This window comes from Meleagris gallopavo, chromosome 7 (genome assembly GCF_000146605.3).
Source record: "Meleagris gallopavo isolate NT-WF06-2002-E0010 breed Aviagen turkey brand Nicholas breeding stock chromosome 7, Turkey_5.1, whole genome shotgun sequence".
NCBI classification, from domain to species: domain Eukaryota; kingdom Metazoa; phylum Chordata; class Aves; order Galliformes; family Phasianidae; genus Meleagris; species Meleagris gallopavo.
In genome coordinates this window covers 18,160,632-18,173,609 of record NC_015017.2, presented here as the reverse complement: position 1 = coordinate 18,173,609, position 12,978 = coordinate 18,160,632, and the positions used below count along the sequence as shown (strand labels likewise).

At 60.8% G+C, this 12,978-nt stretch overlaps 3 protein-coding genes across 4 annotated transcripts; 2 read left to right on the top strand and 1 right to left on the bottom strand.

Annotated features, from left to right (window-relative positions):
- The first annotated feature begins 405 nt into the window (after positions 1-405).
- On the top strand, positions 406-5,699 carry ASIC4 (acid sensing ion channel subunit family member 4). The gene is made up of 10 exons (XM_010713802.3): positions 406-1,110; positions 1,230-1,374; positions 1,532-1,659; positions 1,869-2,028; positions 2,278-2,334; positions 2,418-2,571; positions 2,928-3,019; positions 3,268-3,347; positions 3,665-3,769; positions 3,915-5,699. Exons 1-10 carry the CDS (start codon positions 538-540, stop codon positions 4,032-4,034), a joined length of 1,614 nt encoding a protein of 537 aa, XP_010712104.2. The 5' UTR covers positions 406-537; the 3' UTR covers positions 4,035-5,699.
- Positions 5,700-5,785: 86 nt separating this feature from the next.
- On the top strand, positions 5,786-9,299 carry LOC104911692. Of its 2 annotated transcripts, XM_010713647.3 has the most exons (3): positions 5,786-6,214; positions 6,374-7,105; positions 7,191-9,299. In XM_010713647.3, exons 1-3 carry the CDS (start codon positions 5,865-5,867, stop codon positions 7,954-7,956), a joined length of 1,848 nt encoding a protein of 615 aa, XP_010711949.2. In that variant the 5' UTR covers positions 5,786-5,864; the 3' UTR covers positions 7,957-9,299. The 2 variants fall into 2 exon arrangements, with proteins under 2 accessions (XP_010711949.2, XP_019472680.1); XM_019617135.2 differs by having other exon boundaries at positions 5,786-7,105; positions 7,191-8,590.
- A 93-nt stretch (positions 9,300-9,392) lies between these two features.
- CHPF (chondroitin polymerizing factor) lies at positions 9,393-12,879 on the bottom strand. Its single transcript, XM_010713644.3, has 3 exons — positions 12,234-12,879; positions 11,889-12,071; positions 9,393-11,695 (listed from the first exon to the last, which is right to left on the bottom strand). The coding sequence occupies exons 1-3, from the start codon at positions 12,768-12,770 to the stop codon at positions 10,433-10,435; spliced, it is 1,983 nt and encodes a 660-aa protein (XP_010711946.1). The 5' UTR covers positions 12,771-12,879; the 3' UTR covers positions 9,393-10,432.
- Between the last annotated feature and the right edge of the window lie 99 nt (positions 12,880-12,978).

The following is a 12,978-nucleotide window of genomic DNA, read 5'->3' as shown; positions in this document are numbered from 1 at the left end:
GGACGGAGGGCGATGGGGCGCCGGCGGAGCCGGGCACCGCGGTGGGGAGTGGGGCCACACACGTTGATGGTGCCCTCAGGCCTGGCACCGTGCTGCCAGCTCAGGGAAAGGGCTCCCAGCCCCACAGCCGCTTTTGCCCCACATCGGCTGGGTGCCCCTGGGGGTGCATGCAGGACCCTGGGCCAGAGAGCGGGGAGGGGTGCGCTGGGGTGCAGCTTCTCTGGGCGAGGAGCTGGACGTGGCATCCCCGTGCCCCTGTCCTGGGGCGTGGGGGGCTGCCGGGACGCCCAGCCTGGGGTAGCACCACGTTACCCCAACCCCCAGCCCGGCTTGGGGAGGAATTTTCCATTCCCAAATCGAGGTTGGGGAAGGCGTGCGTCGGCACCAGCCCCCTCCTCTCCCTCCCCTCGCCCGTCACAGCTCAGGAAGGCGCCTGCCACATACGGCTCTGGGAAGGTGCCGAGCAAAAGGCTCCCGGGAGAGAGACGGTGAGCGGGGCTGTAGGGTGGGCGCGTGGGATCTGTCCTGACCACAGCCATGCCGCTGCCCCTATTGTGCTGCCCAGATGGAGAAGCCCTCGCACCAGGACAGGGTGGCTTCCTGCGTGCCACTCGCATCCCAGGGCTGCACTACATTGGCACACGGCCGCAGTCCCGCCTGCGCCGCCTGCTCTGGGGCTTGGCCTTCTTGGCCTCTGCAGGGCTGCTGGCCACTGGAGCTACCGACCGCCTGCACCACTTGCTCTCACACCCCGTGCACACACGGGCACGCCTGGCCAGAGTGCCCCAGCTCCGCTTCCCGGCTGTAACCCTCTGCAACCCGAACCGGGCGCGCTTCCTGCAGCTCACCAAGCCTGACCTGTACTCGGTGGGGCAGTGGTTGGGGCTGTCTCGGGAGGACCGCTCGCTGGTGCCTGAGCTGCTGGCCGTGCTGGAGGATGAGCAGCGCCGCTGGCTCACGCGCCTTGCCAACTACTCACGCTTCCTGCCACCCCGTCGCTCCGAGCGCACCATGCAGAGCTTTTTCCACCGCCTGAGCCATCAGATAGAGGACATGCTGGTGGAGTGTCGCTTCCAGGGCGAGCGCTGTGGCCCGCAGCACTTCAACCCTGTGAGTCCGTGCCTCACACCAGCCTGCGTCCCAGGGACTGATGCATCCTGTAAAGAGGGCAATGAATGTTACCTGCTTGCAGAGGGCTCTTCAGCATCCCTCTCCATCTCCATCTTCAGGTCTATACACGTTACGGCAAGTGCTACACCTTCAATGGGGACCGGAGGAACCCTCGAGTGACCCGCCAGGGTGGCATGGGCAACGGGCTGGAGATCATGCTGGACATCCAGCAGGAGGAATACCTGCCCATCTGGAGGGAGACCAGTGAGTGGGGCTGCGGGTGAGCCGGACACTGGGGGTGCTGGGGCTGAGGTGTGGGTGCTGGGGTGTACAGGGGTGTGTGGCTGAGGGTTGTGCTGTGGGCAGGCATGCGGCCCTGGGACAGGGCTGGCTGCCCACTCTCCCTTTCCATCTCCCACAGATGAGACATCTTTCGAAGCTGGCATCCGTGTCCAGATCCACAGCCAGGATGAGCCGCCCTACATCCATCAGCTGGGCTTTGGTGTCTCGCCCGGCTTCCAGACGTTCGTGTCTTGCCAGGAACAGCGGGTAAGTATGGCTCAGAGGGCTAGTATGAGACTGAGCTGGTGTGGAGCCACGCAGGAGGGCAGCTGGGCAGTGCCATTTGTGGAGATGCCACTTCTCCCCATGAAACTCTAACTTCTGCTGGGTGGTGCATGGTGCCCCGCAGCCCCAGGGAAGCACCCCCAGCACCCAGCACCATGTGTCACTACAATGGTACTCTTTTACCCTGGCAGCTCACCTACCTGCCGCAGCCGTGGGGGAACTGCCGGGCCAGTGTGCAGGGAGAGCAGACACTGCCTGGCTATGATACCTACAGCATTGCTGCCTGCCGCCTGCAGTGTGAGAAGGAGGCCGTGGTGCGGAGCTGCCACTGCCGCATGGTCCACATGCCAGGTAAGGGGTGTACCTGCTCGTGGGGGGCTCCCCAACACCCCACTCCTCCTTCCCAGGGCTGCCTCTTCCAGCCTGCACCCAATGGCCACTACAGCCAAGGGTCACTCCTTTCCCATCCTTCTGCACCCAAGGCTCACCCCATCTCTCTGCAACACTTAGCCCCTTCCCAGTCTGCCCCACATCTTTAGGGGAGCGAGCATAGGAGAGGGGGATCGGATTCCCAATCCCTTACCCACTGCTTCTCCACAGGCAATGAGTCCATCTGCTCTCCCAATGTGTACATCGAGTGTGCTGACCACACGCTGGGTAGGTTTGGGGGATGGGCAGGAGATTGGGTGAACTGGGGGAGATCAGGGGGTGCAGCTGTGCCCAGTATTGCATGCCTCCAGATGCAGCAGTGGAGGACAGCCAGGAGCGCTGCAGCTGCCCCACACCATGCAACCTGACCCGCTACGGCAAGGAGATCTCCATGGTGCGCATCCCCAACAAGGGCTCGGCACGCTACCTAGCCCGAAAGTACAACAAGAATGAGACCTACATTCGGTGAGCTGCTTGGGGCAGGAAGGGTCTGGGGTGGCTCTCAGAGGCATGTGGGGATTCTAGGAATCTGGGATACCCCCACCCTGCTCCTGGCAGTTTGTGTAGGCCAGGTCTTGGTACACATAGTACCTCCAGCATCCTCTCCCCAGGGTGGTTGTGGTGTCCTCCCTGGTGTCCTCTACCCATCCCACAGTCCCACCCAGTCCAGGACATGTCCCTGTCCCCACCATAACCAGTGTCCTGTAAATCCAGCCTGAATAACACACCAGAGAGCTCTAAGGGGCGGGTTGGAGAGGGCCTAGGGGAGTCTGGGCTCAGTGGTGGTAGGTGGGCTGGTGACAGCCATGGTGTCCCCACAGGGAGAACTTCCTGGTGCTGGATATCTTCTTCGAGGCACTCAACTATGAGGCCATTGAGCAGAAGAAAGCCTACGACCTTGCTGGGCTTCTCGGTGACTCTCCAGCCTTTCCTCAGGACCCACTTCATGGCTGGCCATCCCTCATCCTGCACACGCCTGCTCCCTCCATCCTGCAGCCCCTGATCCCATCACCATGCTGTCCTATGCCATCCTGCAGCCCTGTCACCATGCTGTCCCCCTCCATCCTGCTGCCCTGGCACTGCTGTCTGGCCTCAGCCCCAATGGCTTTACTCAGGCTGTGCAGCAGCTGCTGGTGACCAGTTCTATCTCTTCCTCCCCAGGGGACATCGGGGGGCAGATGGGCCTGTTCATCGGCGCTAGCATCCTTACCATCCTGGAGATCCTGGACTACATTTATGAGGTGCTCTGAGTCCTCTAAGGAGCATGGTGCCAAGCAGGGGCGAGACTTTCTGGGGAGAAGTGCCATGCCACCCCAGAGGGCTATCTATCTACAGCTCCCAAACTGGGGAACTCCCAGCAGGAGGCGGTGGGGGGAGGATGGGTATCCCTCAGAGGGATGCAGGTAGAGATGCTGTACCCAGAATCACCCCATGTCCCTGGGCCAGCAGTGACCATGAGGCAGGCCCATGCAGACTGGGTTGCTCCCACAGGGTCCCACCTTGGGGCACCCACAGGATCCCTGTGGGTGCCCCAAGGCTGACCCCCTTTTGCCCCCAGGTGATCCGCGACAGGGTGAGTCGTGTCCTGCGGCGCTCCAAGCCACCCCTGAAGAAGCCCTCGGGGAGCATTGCCACACTGGGGCTGGAGGAGCTCAAGGACCAGGTACTGGGGACATGAGCAGCTTCATGGGAAAGGGACATCACTCCCAGGAGCCAGGGAGCTTGATGGCCTCAGGCTGCTGAGCCAGGCTGGATGGGGGAATTAATGGGGACAGGCAGGATCCCCACTGACGCTGCCATCCCTGCAGAGCCCCTGTGAGACACTGGGCCGGCACGTGGAGGGCACCTACAATGCGGGCATCCTGCCCAACCACCACCACCGTCACCACTACCCTCACCAGGGTGTCTTCGAGGACTTCGCCTGCTAGGACAGCTGGGGTCAGGGGGTTCCAGCTGGGGTTCCCCACCCCTTGCAGCCCCATCCTCATGGAGAGGGATTGTGGCCCTGGGACCGGCACTGTCGCTGCCCCCAGCCCCTTCGTCCAGCCCCTCCGCTTGCCCTGTCTCAGCACACAGAGTCGGGGGCCGCCCCGCCAGCCAGCAGCAGAAGTGGCCTCACAACTTGGCTGCCTGCAGGAGCAGACTAGCAGGGGGCAAGGACAGGCACACTAGGGGGGATTGGGGGGGCAGGGGGCCCCCGCAAGGCAGTGCGTGCAAGGGGTGAGCTGGATTTCCTGCAAACCCCTCCAAACCCCTCCCCACTGACCTCTCCTGAAGGGGGTCTCTGCCCTGCACTGTCCCCCCAGGACCACTCATCCCCTCCCAGAGAATGTCGCCATCATGCTGCAGGTCAGGCAGGGCCGGAGGACACTATCTGCAGCTTCACCTGCATGGCACCACCCTGCCACTCATCTGGCCCCTGGCACCACCACCACTGTGACACCCCCCAGACATCTCCCCACCTTGCCCCAGTCCCACATACCCTGCCAGGGCTGAGGTTCCCTCCCCACTGCTATTCCCAGCTAGACCCCTGCACTGTGACTTTCCACACTCCTGTTTTAGCCCTGCAAAATGACTGTCTGCCCCAAATCCTCTCCTCCCAGTGCCCCACATCCCGTGCATTGCCCAAAGCAGATTGCCCCAGGTGCAGTTCCCCGGCACGCCTGGGCAGTGTTGAGGCACCTGTCCTTGTTACCCAACTGTTGCAGCTCTTCTGCACCATGCACGTACCCCTGCCACCTTCCTGCCCCCCAGGTGCCGAGCACCCACTGTGCCTCCCCCAGACTGTATACAGATAGGAAGGTGCCCTGCACCCAGTCCTCCTGCTGCCGGGGGTGGCAGGGCCTCAGCAGGACCCCCGGCACCCCAATTCCCATAGGACATTGCCTCCCCCTCCACTGTAGCAGACACCAGCGCAGGGCAAATAGCCCCAAAATATCTCAGGAGGCGGGGGGCGGGCTAACAAAGCCCCCCTCAAGACGCACATGTGGCAGAGAGGAATCCCCATGGCAGGAATTGGTGACCTCAGGGGGAGGCTGGCTGGGACCAGTCCTTGTCCCCAGTACCCGGAGACCACAGCCATGCCCTGGCCAAAGCCATAGTTGCAGGAGGAGTCCTATGTGTGGGGCATGGGACATAGGGTACGAGGACCAGGGCATCTGCATAGCCCAGTGTCCCTGCAAATACACCCACAGTTGGAATTGTTTTCTCCAATGGTGCAAGCATTGTGGGTATCCAACACTCCTGCACAGGGGCACACAAAAACAACCCCTAAGTAGGGCATGCACAGTGTGCACCAGGGGGGTCCTGGTGCCCGTGGGGTTGTGGCATGTATGGTGTGGGTCCCCAGCCCCAGGGAATGCCCCCATCCCCCATGCCTACCACCTCCTCCTGCACCATCATCTGGGCACAAGCAGCAGCATCTCCACGGTGCTAGGTGGGCGGGATGGCGCCCAGTGCTGTGTGCAGGCCATTCCAATAGGAGCAAGCCCTGGAAGGGGTGGGCATAGGCACCATGGTGGGAGGGGACCATTGGAGATGTGCGTCATTGTTTTATAAATGTACAAAAGCTCCCTAATAAAGAGGCACAAGTAGGTCTAGAGCTGTCTGCATGACTGGGGGGCACAGGTGGGGGGAGGTCAGTGTCGCTGCCCTGTGCATCCCCAAAATGAGGAGCTGTGTGTGCCAGCACCCAAATTGTCTGGACTGGGCTGGAGCACAGTAGGCAGGGCAGCACTCAGCTGGGCTCTATCGGCCTCATGCAGGCAGTGCTGGGGGGAGGGCTGTGCTCTCCCTACCCCAGGAGCTGCCAAGAGCCCATAGGGGAACCAGAAAGGGCAGAACTGAGGGTTGGGGACTGCAGCAAGTGCTCCCCATGCTATCACTGCACCCTCTACCCCAACGCATGGCCAGGGTTCCCCACTCGGTGTTGGGGTGCCCCAACAGCAGCGCTGATGAGCACTGGATCCCAGGCATCTTATCAGCGCCAGACACGGTTCCTATCAGTGTGTCACTGCTGCCTGCTGTGCCACTGCCCTCACAACTGCGCTGCTGGCCGCTGCTTCTCCACCAACCATCCCCAGCTGGGGCACTGCACGGGTCGGGTCAGGTTGGTGGAACCCCCGGGTGATGGTGGAGCCTGGAGGTGGGAGGTGGAGGGTGAGGGCTGGAAGGTGAGAGCTGGGCTGGAGGGTGAAGGTAAAGGGGGAGTCTCCACGCTCCGGGCCATCTGCAGCACAGGGAGGTGCCCTGACCCGCTGCCCCGCAGGATGTCCCAGCACAAAGCCGCCCTGATCCACACCAAGGTGGTGACGGGCAGCTGGTGCTGCGTGCTGCCCCGCTGTGAGGACGTGTCGGAGGAGCTGAGCGAGGAGGAGTGCAGCATTGCCCGGCGGGCGCAGCGCGTGGCACTGGAGGTGCTGGAGGATGCACTACGCAAGGACCGTGTGCTGATGAAGAACCTGAAGGATGTGGTGGTGCTGACTGGGGTGGGAGGAGAAGGCTGGGTGGAGCGTTACGCCATGCTGACCGAGCGGCTGCTGCGGAGCCTCATTGCACAGCTCCAGCAGGCAGCCTTCCTTAAGAACCCGCGCAAGGCCGGCTCCTATGCCTACGTCAAGCAGAACTCATGGGACCGCACCATCTACCTGTGCCCGCTCTTCTGGCAGGCGCCCGATGAGCTGCAGAAGGACTCACAGCCCGGCACGTTGATCCACGAGGCCTCGCACTTCCTGGGCCTGCACGACATCACTTATGCCACGGCCAGCTTCAGGGCAGGCGGCGGCGGCACGGCCATCTGCACAGACGGGCACATGCCCCTCTCCGAGACCCTGCGGAAGGCGCTGCTCAACGCCAACAGCATCGAGTATGAGTTTGAGATCGTGCTGAGGCACCGGCAGCCCTATCAGGGTGGCTGCTACGCCTGCTGCGGGGAGACGGCACGTAACTCCGTCTGCGAGAACGCACTGCCCTGGGGTGGGCCGGCCTGCGGGCCCCAGAGGTGAGCGTGGCCCAGGATTGGGGCGGTGGGTGGGAAAGGCTTCACGGCCACATCCCCAGATCTAACAGCCCCCTGTCCTGCTCAGCACGGCTGCCAGCACCATCGGGGACATGGTGCAGCTGGCCCTGCTGCCCACCCGGGATGCCATGCGGAGATGCCTGTGGGACATGCGAAGAGCGGCAGAGGCCCTGGGCCAGTGCCAGCGGGCCATGCTGGTAGCCAACATCGCCGGCGGGGTGGTGAGTGTGGCAGGGGGGGTGGCAGCCATGGCCGGGCTGCTGCTGGCCCCTGCTGCATTGGTTAACACGCTGCTGTTGGCGGCCGTGGGTTTCGGCATCACCACAGCTGGGAGCATCACCAGCACTGCCGCCACCATCAGCAGCAGCGTGGGCTGCCTGGTGAGGAAGGGCGAGGCTGAGATGCTGCTGGAGAAGTTTGCAGCACAGGCGCAGGCGTTCACGGGCTGCCAGGAGACTGTGGAGAGGGCACGGAGGCTGCTGGAGGCTCTGGGGCAGGAGGAGAACCTGGATGTCATCCTGGGGGTGTTCCGGGTGGTGGTGGGGCTTGGGCGCAGCATCTTCAATGGCAGCAGCGCTCTCAGAGTCAGCACAGTGGTGGCAGGGGCCAGCAATGCCACCAGCCTTGCCGGGACAGCCTCCTATGTTCTGCTTGGCCTCTGCCTGGCCCTGGACATCTTCTTCATTAGCAAGGACTCAGCACATCTGCACCATGGCACATGCTTGGAGCTGGCGGAGAGAATCCATGCAGCCACAGCCATGCTGGAAAGAGAGTTTGGTGCCATCGATGAGTTCTGCGAGAAAATCAGGCTGATCCTGGAGGAGCAGGAGTGAAGGCTGGCACAGGGCTGAATCCCACACTTGGTGCTCCTGCCCAGTTGCTGGGGACGATGGGAGCCCTCCAGCAGCTTTGAGTGTGCACAGATTTCCAGTAAAGCTATTGTACTTGCTGCCATCAGCACTCCGCTCTTTTAATTCTGTTGCACTCTAAAGGACACAGGGCAGGCCCAGAGTTCACCACCTGGACACCACCTCCTGCCACATTCCCATCACCCACGTCCTCTCCCACAGGCATTGCTGGCCCCTGCGGCTGCTCCTTGCCTGCACTCTGCCAGGGTTCAAAGTGCTCCCAGTTCTCCACACCCTGTACTAATATAGTGCCCAGCAGCCGCCTGCTGGGAGCACGTAGTGCCTTTTTGGAAGGCTGCGGTGAGGGAGCAACGCCTTCAGAAAATCCCTGGGAGGAAAGCTGTGAGCAACAGAGAAGTGTGCTCTCCTGCCCTGTGTGTTGCTCTCTCTGCAATTGCATGCAAAAATACAGTACACAAATGCGCCACTCACACATGAATGGGCAATTGCAAAAGTCTCTGTTTGCTCGATCGTCACAGCTCAGTGACAGCTCAGGGTTTGTTTTTGCAGCCAGCTTCACCTGATGCCGGCTTGCTGCATTAACACGGGATGTTCTGTCAGCTGATCAAACTGGGCTCCTCTCACAATGAATGTATCTGTAACGCATCTGCGCTGGCCTCGCTCCCTTCCGTCCCAGATTCAAATTTAAGGGGAATTAAGGATGTGCTTGGGGAAGATCAAAAATAGCAATATTCAGAGCCTGCTGATTGTTAGCATCCAAACTGTAACAGCCGTGCATTTACACACACGTGTCCCTACAGTATGAATCCAAGGAGCAGAGCAGGAACACCTGTATGGCTGAGATAGGCTTCTGTGGGAAATAATTGCCATAGAGCCCTGGGGGCTTCAGGGGTGTGCAGAGCACTCGTTCACTAAAAGCAAGTAGGTTTAGCTGATTTCCTTGGGGATTTCTTCTTTGACGCAGGAATTTCGTGACCAATTGCTGAAAGCAGCTGCCCCAGAAAGTGCTATTGCTGCACTAAGTGTGGCCAGGGGCCTCAGGCAGTCCGGCTCCCTGCCCCACAAGCTACTGGAGCACTTTGGGGATCAATAAAGTGTAGAAGCAGCTCAGAGAGAGAAGGCCTGATGCTGACATCACAACTTCATCAGCACCCTGCTTTGGCACCAGCAGAGCTGATGCAGTCAGGAGGAACAAGAATTTTGAGCACCAGGGACACCAAGGCAGCGCACCAGGAAGAAAGCAAAGCCACGGCTGTCACCTTGCAGCTCCCAGCCCAGATACAGAGAGCAGCAGGTCGCCCAGTGCTGAAGTAAGTCAGCCCTCATCCTACAGTGGAGGGGACACAGTACTCACAGTACTCACACAAGCAATACCCCCAGGCAAGAACCAGGCAGAGGCACTCATTCATCTCTCTTTTATTAGTGTAAACATCCCCCCCTCCTCTCCCCACTATTAAATACAAACCAGGAGCACGGAGCAGCTCCCTCAGTCGCTTTCTCCTTAGGAGATGCGTAGCTGAACCTCCCCTGGAGCCCAGCAGTTTAGGGAGGGATGGGAATGTTGGATACCACATTTCCCCCCACCCAGGCAAGCAGGGCCAGGGGGAACTCAGGGGGTCAGCATGGCCTATAGGCCACATCCCCGAGGCAGGGACGGCTCTTGTCAGAGGGCTGTGACCTCCAGCGTCCTATCAATACTGCGAAGGCCAAGGCGGCCCGGGTCAGGGTTCCCATGGGGAGCAGCTCACAGTATGGAAACACGGCAGGAGCCCTCCAGTACTTCCCGAAGCCCCAGGGCTGCAGCTTACTTGCTGGCAGCCTGGAAGACTCAAGCTTCTATCTCCTTGCCACGTGACGTATGCTAAATCCAACCTCATTATTGCTTTGTTACGGGCCCACCCCGCTGCTCCAGGCTGCAGCAGCACAAGGACATAGCCCTGCCCACGGCACAGGGCTGATGCTGCCTTTTGCCACAGGGTGCCTTGAGGGCCTGGCCAAGGGAGTTGAATGAGCACCAGGCACAGCCCTGCATCATGGGGGGGAGGAGGGGAAGAAGGAAGAGTGGGATCTGCCCCAGTCCCAGCTGGTCCCTCACAGCAGTCACAACTCTGCCACAGGGACTCAGTGTGGAGCGGTTCATGGGACAAAGCGAGGACCTCCTCCCCACTGGGCCAGCAGCGAGCAAGGTGGCAGCAGGCAGTGCTGGGGTGAGGAGCTGGGGGTCCCAGCACGCAGCTCGGCAGCTACAGCCCAGCTTCACCCCACACTCTGCAGCATTGCCGCCGCCCCGGGACCAGCCCAGGCTGGCAGGCAGCTCTGCTTAGGGAGCATCGGCAGCAAAAGTGACCGCCATGCTGGAACGAGGAAGACAGATTTGGGGCAGCAGATCAGGTGGGGCAGATAGTGAGACAGGCAGGGCCAGCACCTCTGTGCCCCAGGTTCAGGTGCTGTTCCCCTGCTCCTGCTCAAAGAGTACCATGGCCAGCTGGGAGCGGGATCCAACACCTTCCAGACTGCTCTGCACGCAGCGGTGGTAGATCTCCTCACTAAGCCGCGGGTTGCAGGCCTGGTGCCGGTAGTGCTGCAGCAGGGCAGGCTCGACAGCCCGGAAGACATGAAGGTTGGAGTACTTGATGAACATGTCATAGATGTCCAGGGTCTCCAGGATGTCCTCATTCTCCTGCACGTCACCTGCCATGCGGGTGCGTGCCGCCATGTAGTCAGCATTGTAGAAGCAGGCCTCATGGAAGACATCACGGTCAAAGCGTCCTGCATCCCGCAGGAGGTCCAGCGTGGCAGGTGGTGCCTGGTTGTGGTAGGCGACTGCAGGGTTGTAGCCCTGGAAGTGTATGGGGAAGAAGACCTGCCAGTTGTTGATGGTGTTCATCCGGCAGCGGTTCAGGAAGTCAATGGTGACCTCTGTGCCCACACCGGCCACAAAGAACAACGTGTCCACAGGATGCTTCTTGGAGATGATGTCCATGACCTTGATTTGGGAGGGGGCATCTGTCTTCACGCTGATCCATGGGATCTTCACCTCAGCATACTTGCGTTCATACTCTGTGATCTGGGCCTTCACAGGGGCAAAGATATCGTTCTGGGTCACCTGCTGGGCCTCGAACGGATCGTAGATGAATAGGAAGGTGAGCACTGCGTTCTCACTGCTTTCGAAGGCAGCTGCCGCATAGGCCTCCAGGAAGCGTGCAGCATGGTCCCGCTCGTGGGCAGTGAGTGGCAAGATGACGTTGATGCGGCTGGCCTCCGTCACATAGGGCATGGGGATAATCTCCACCTCGCTGAGGGGTCGCACCAGGTGCACGCGCTTGGTGACAGAGCGGCTGTGACCCTTCTGTGTGACCACCTCCACCTGCAGGTCCAGCGTGTACTCCATGCCACGCGTGGGGTCAAAGCGCCGGTAGCCATTCACCAGCTGCTGCTTGCGGACGTGCAGCACCGGCTGGTACTTGCGATTCAGCTCCTCCATGGCTGTGGCCACCACATCAGCCACATCAGCTAGGTCCGCACCCTGCAGCTCGCACTTGGGGGAGCCATCCACGCAGGCATAGACCTGATCCTCTGTGAAGTAGTCCCAGCGCAGCACCTCAAAGCGAGTTTTGGGCTGGAATGGAGGAGGGATGCCGACAGGCCACATGGCACTGTGGTCCCCGTCTGCAGACAGGCTGCTGGCATTCTGGATCTCAAGCTGCAAGGGGAGAAGCAGAGGAGTCAGAGCCCAAGTGGGTGCAGGTACACCTGCCAAGTCACACTACAAACAGCTGATCCCACCCCAAAATGTCTGCAGATCTGAAGGCCCCAATATGAGGGCAGAAAGGTGACCCTGACTGGAAAGTGACAGCAGAATAGCCCAGATCCCACCCAGCCAAGCCAGCTCTCACCTGGAGTTGCTGAATCTCCTGGTATGTCCTCTCCAGCTCCACCTGTGCAAAGTACTTATGCAGCCGGTACATCTGGACAGGATCCAGCACAGGGTGGACAGTGAATGCACTCTGGAAACGGAGGTCAGTCTCCTGCTCAGGATCTACATTCTTCCCCAGCTCAAAATACTGGTAATGTAGGCCCTGAATGAGTAAGAGATGGGTTAGAGCTGACCCAGACCCACAACTCCACCCCTCTGCATAAAAGCATAGAAGGCTTCAAGGAAAATGGTGCACAAGAAAAAGGGCATCACTGGCGACACTGCCAGGGGCTCTGCTCTGTGCCAGCTCTGCTGCAGGACCTACCTCATGCTCCTCGGTGCAGCTTACTGCCGTGTGATCAATGATGCAGCGTCCCAGCCACTCGTCAGGCCGGGAGCTGAGGATGTCATTGCGGCAAGACTCCAGGTGCTGCTGCAGGCGCAGAAGGAGGCTGCGGGACAGCAGGTACCCAAAGCCTCCAGAGCAGTAGCGTCCCTCGGTGTCCCCGCCAATGAACTCCTCGGGGCGGCCCAAGTAGAGATGGGTGTCGATGCTGAGATGGGCCACCAGGCGGTTGATGCGGTGCGCCTCAGTGTAGGTGTCATCCTGCACCAGGAAGAACCAGTCGAAGTCATTGACATAGTGCTCCAGCAGGTACCGGATAGTCTGGTACACGTTCCAGATGGGCCGCTCATCACCGTGGGTCACCACCGTCATGCCGTGGGGCACCTTGCGGCCCCGTGTGCCCGTGAAGTACACCAGGCGCTCCAAGCGGTGGGCCAGCGTGCGGTTCACAGCCACCGCCAATGTGCCCAGCGTGCTTTTGGAGGTCAGCACACCCACGAAGAGTCGCTGCCGCATCCCCAGCTCTGTGCTGATGTAGCGAGTCCTGCAGGAGGGACAGAACCTGAGCCCACAGTGCCGGCGCTGGGCCACATGCGAGTGCAGCCAGAACCCAGCTGCGGGAACCGGAGGGGAACAAAATCCCCATCTCACAGCCACCCCCAGCTGCCACTCTCACAATGCTTTCCAGGTTCGAATCCTTCCAGCCGGCCCCCAGGCAGGAAGC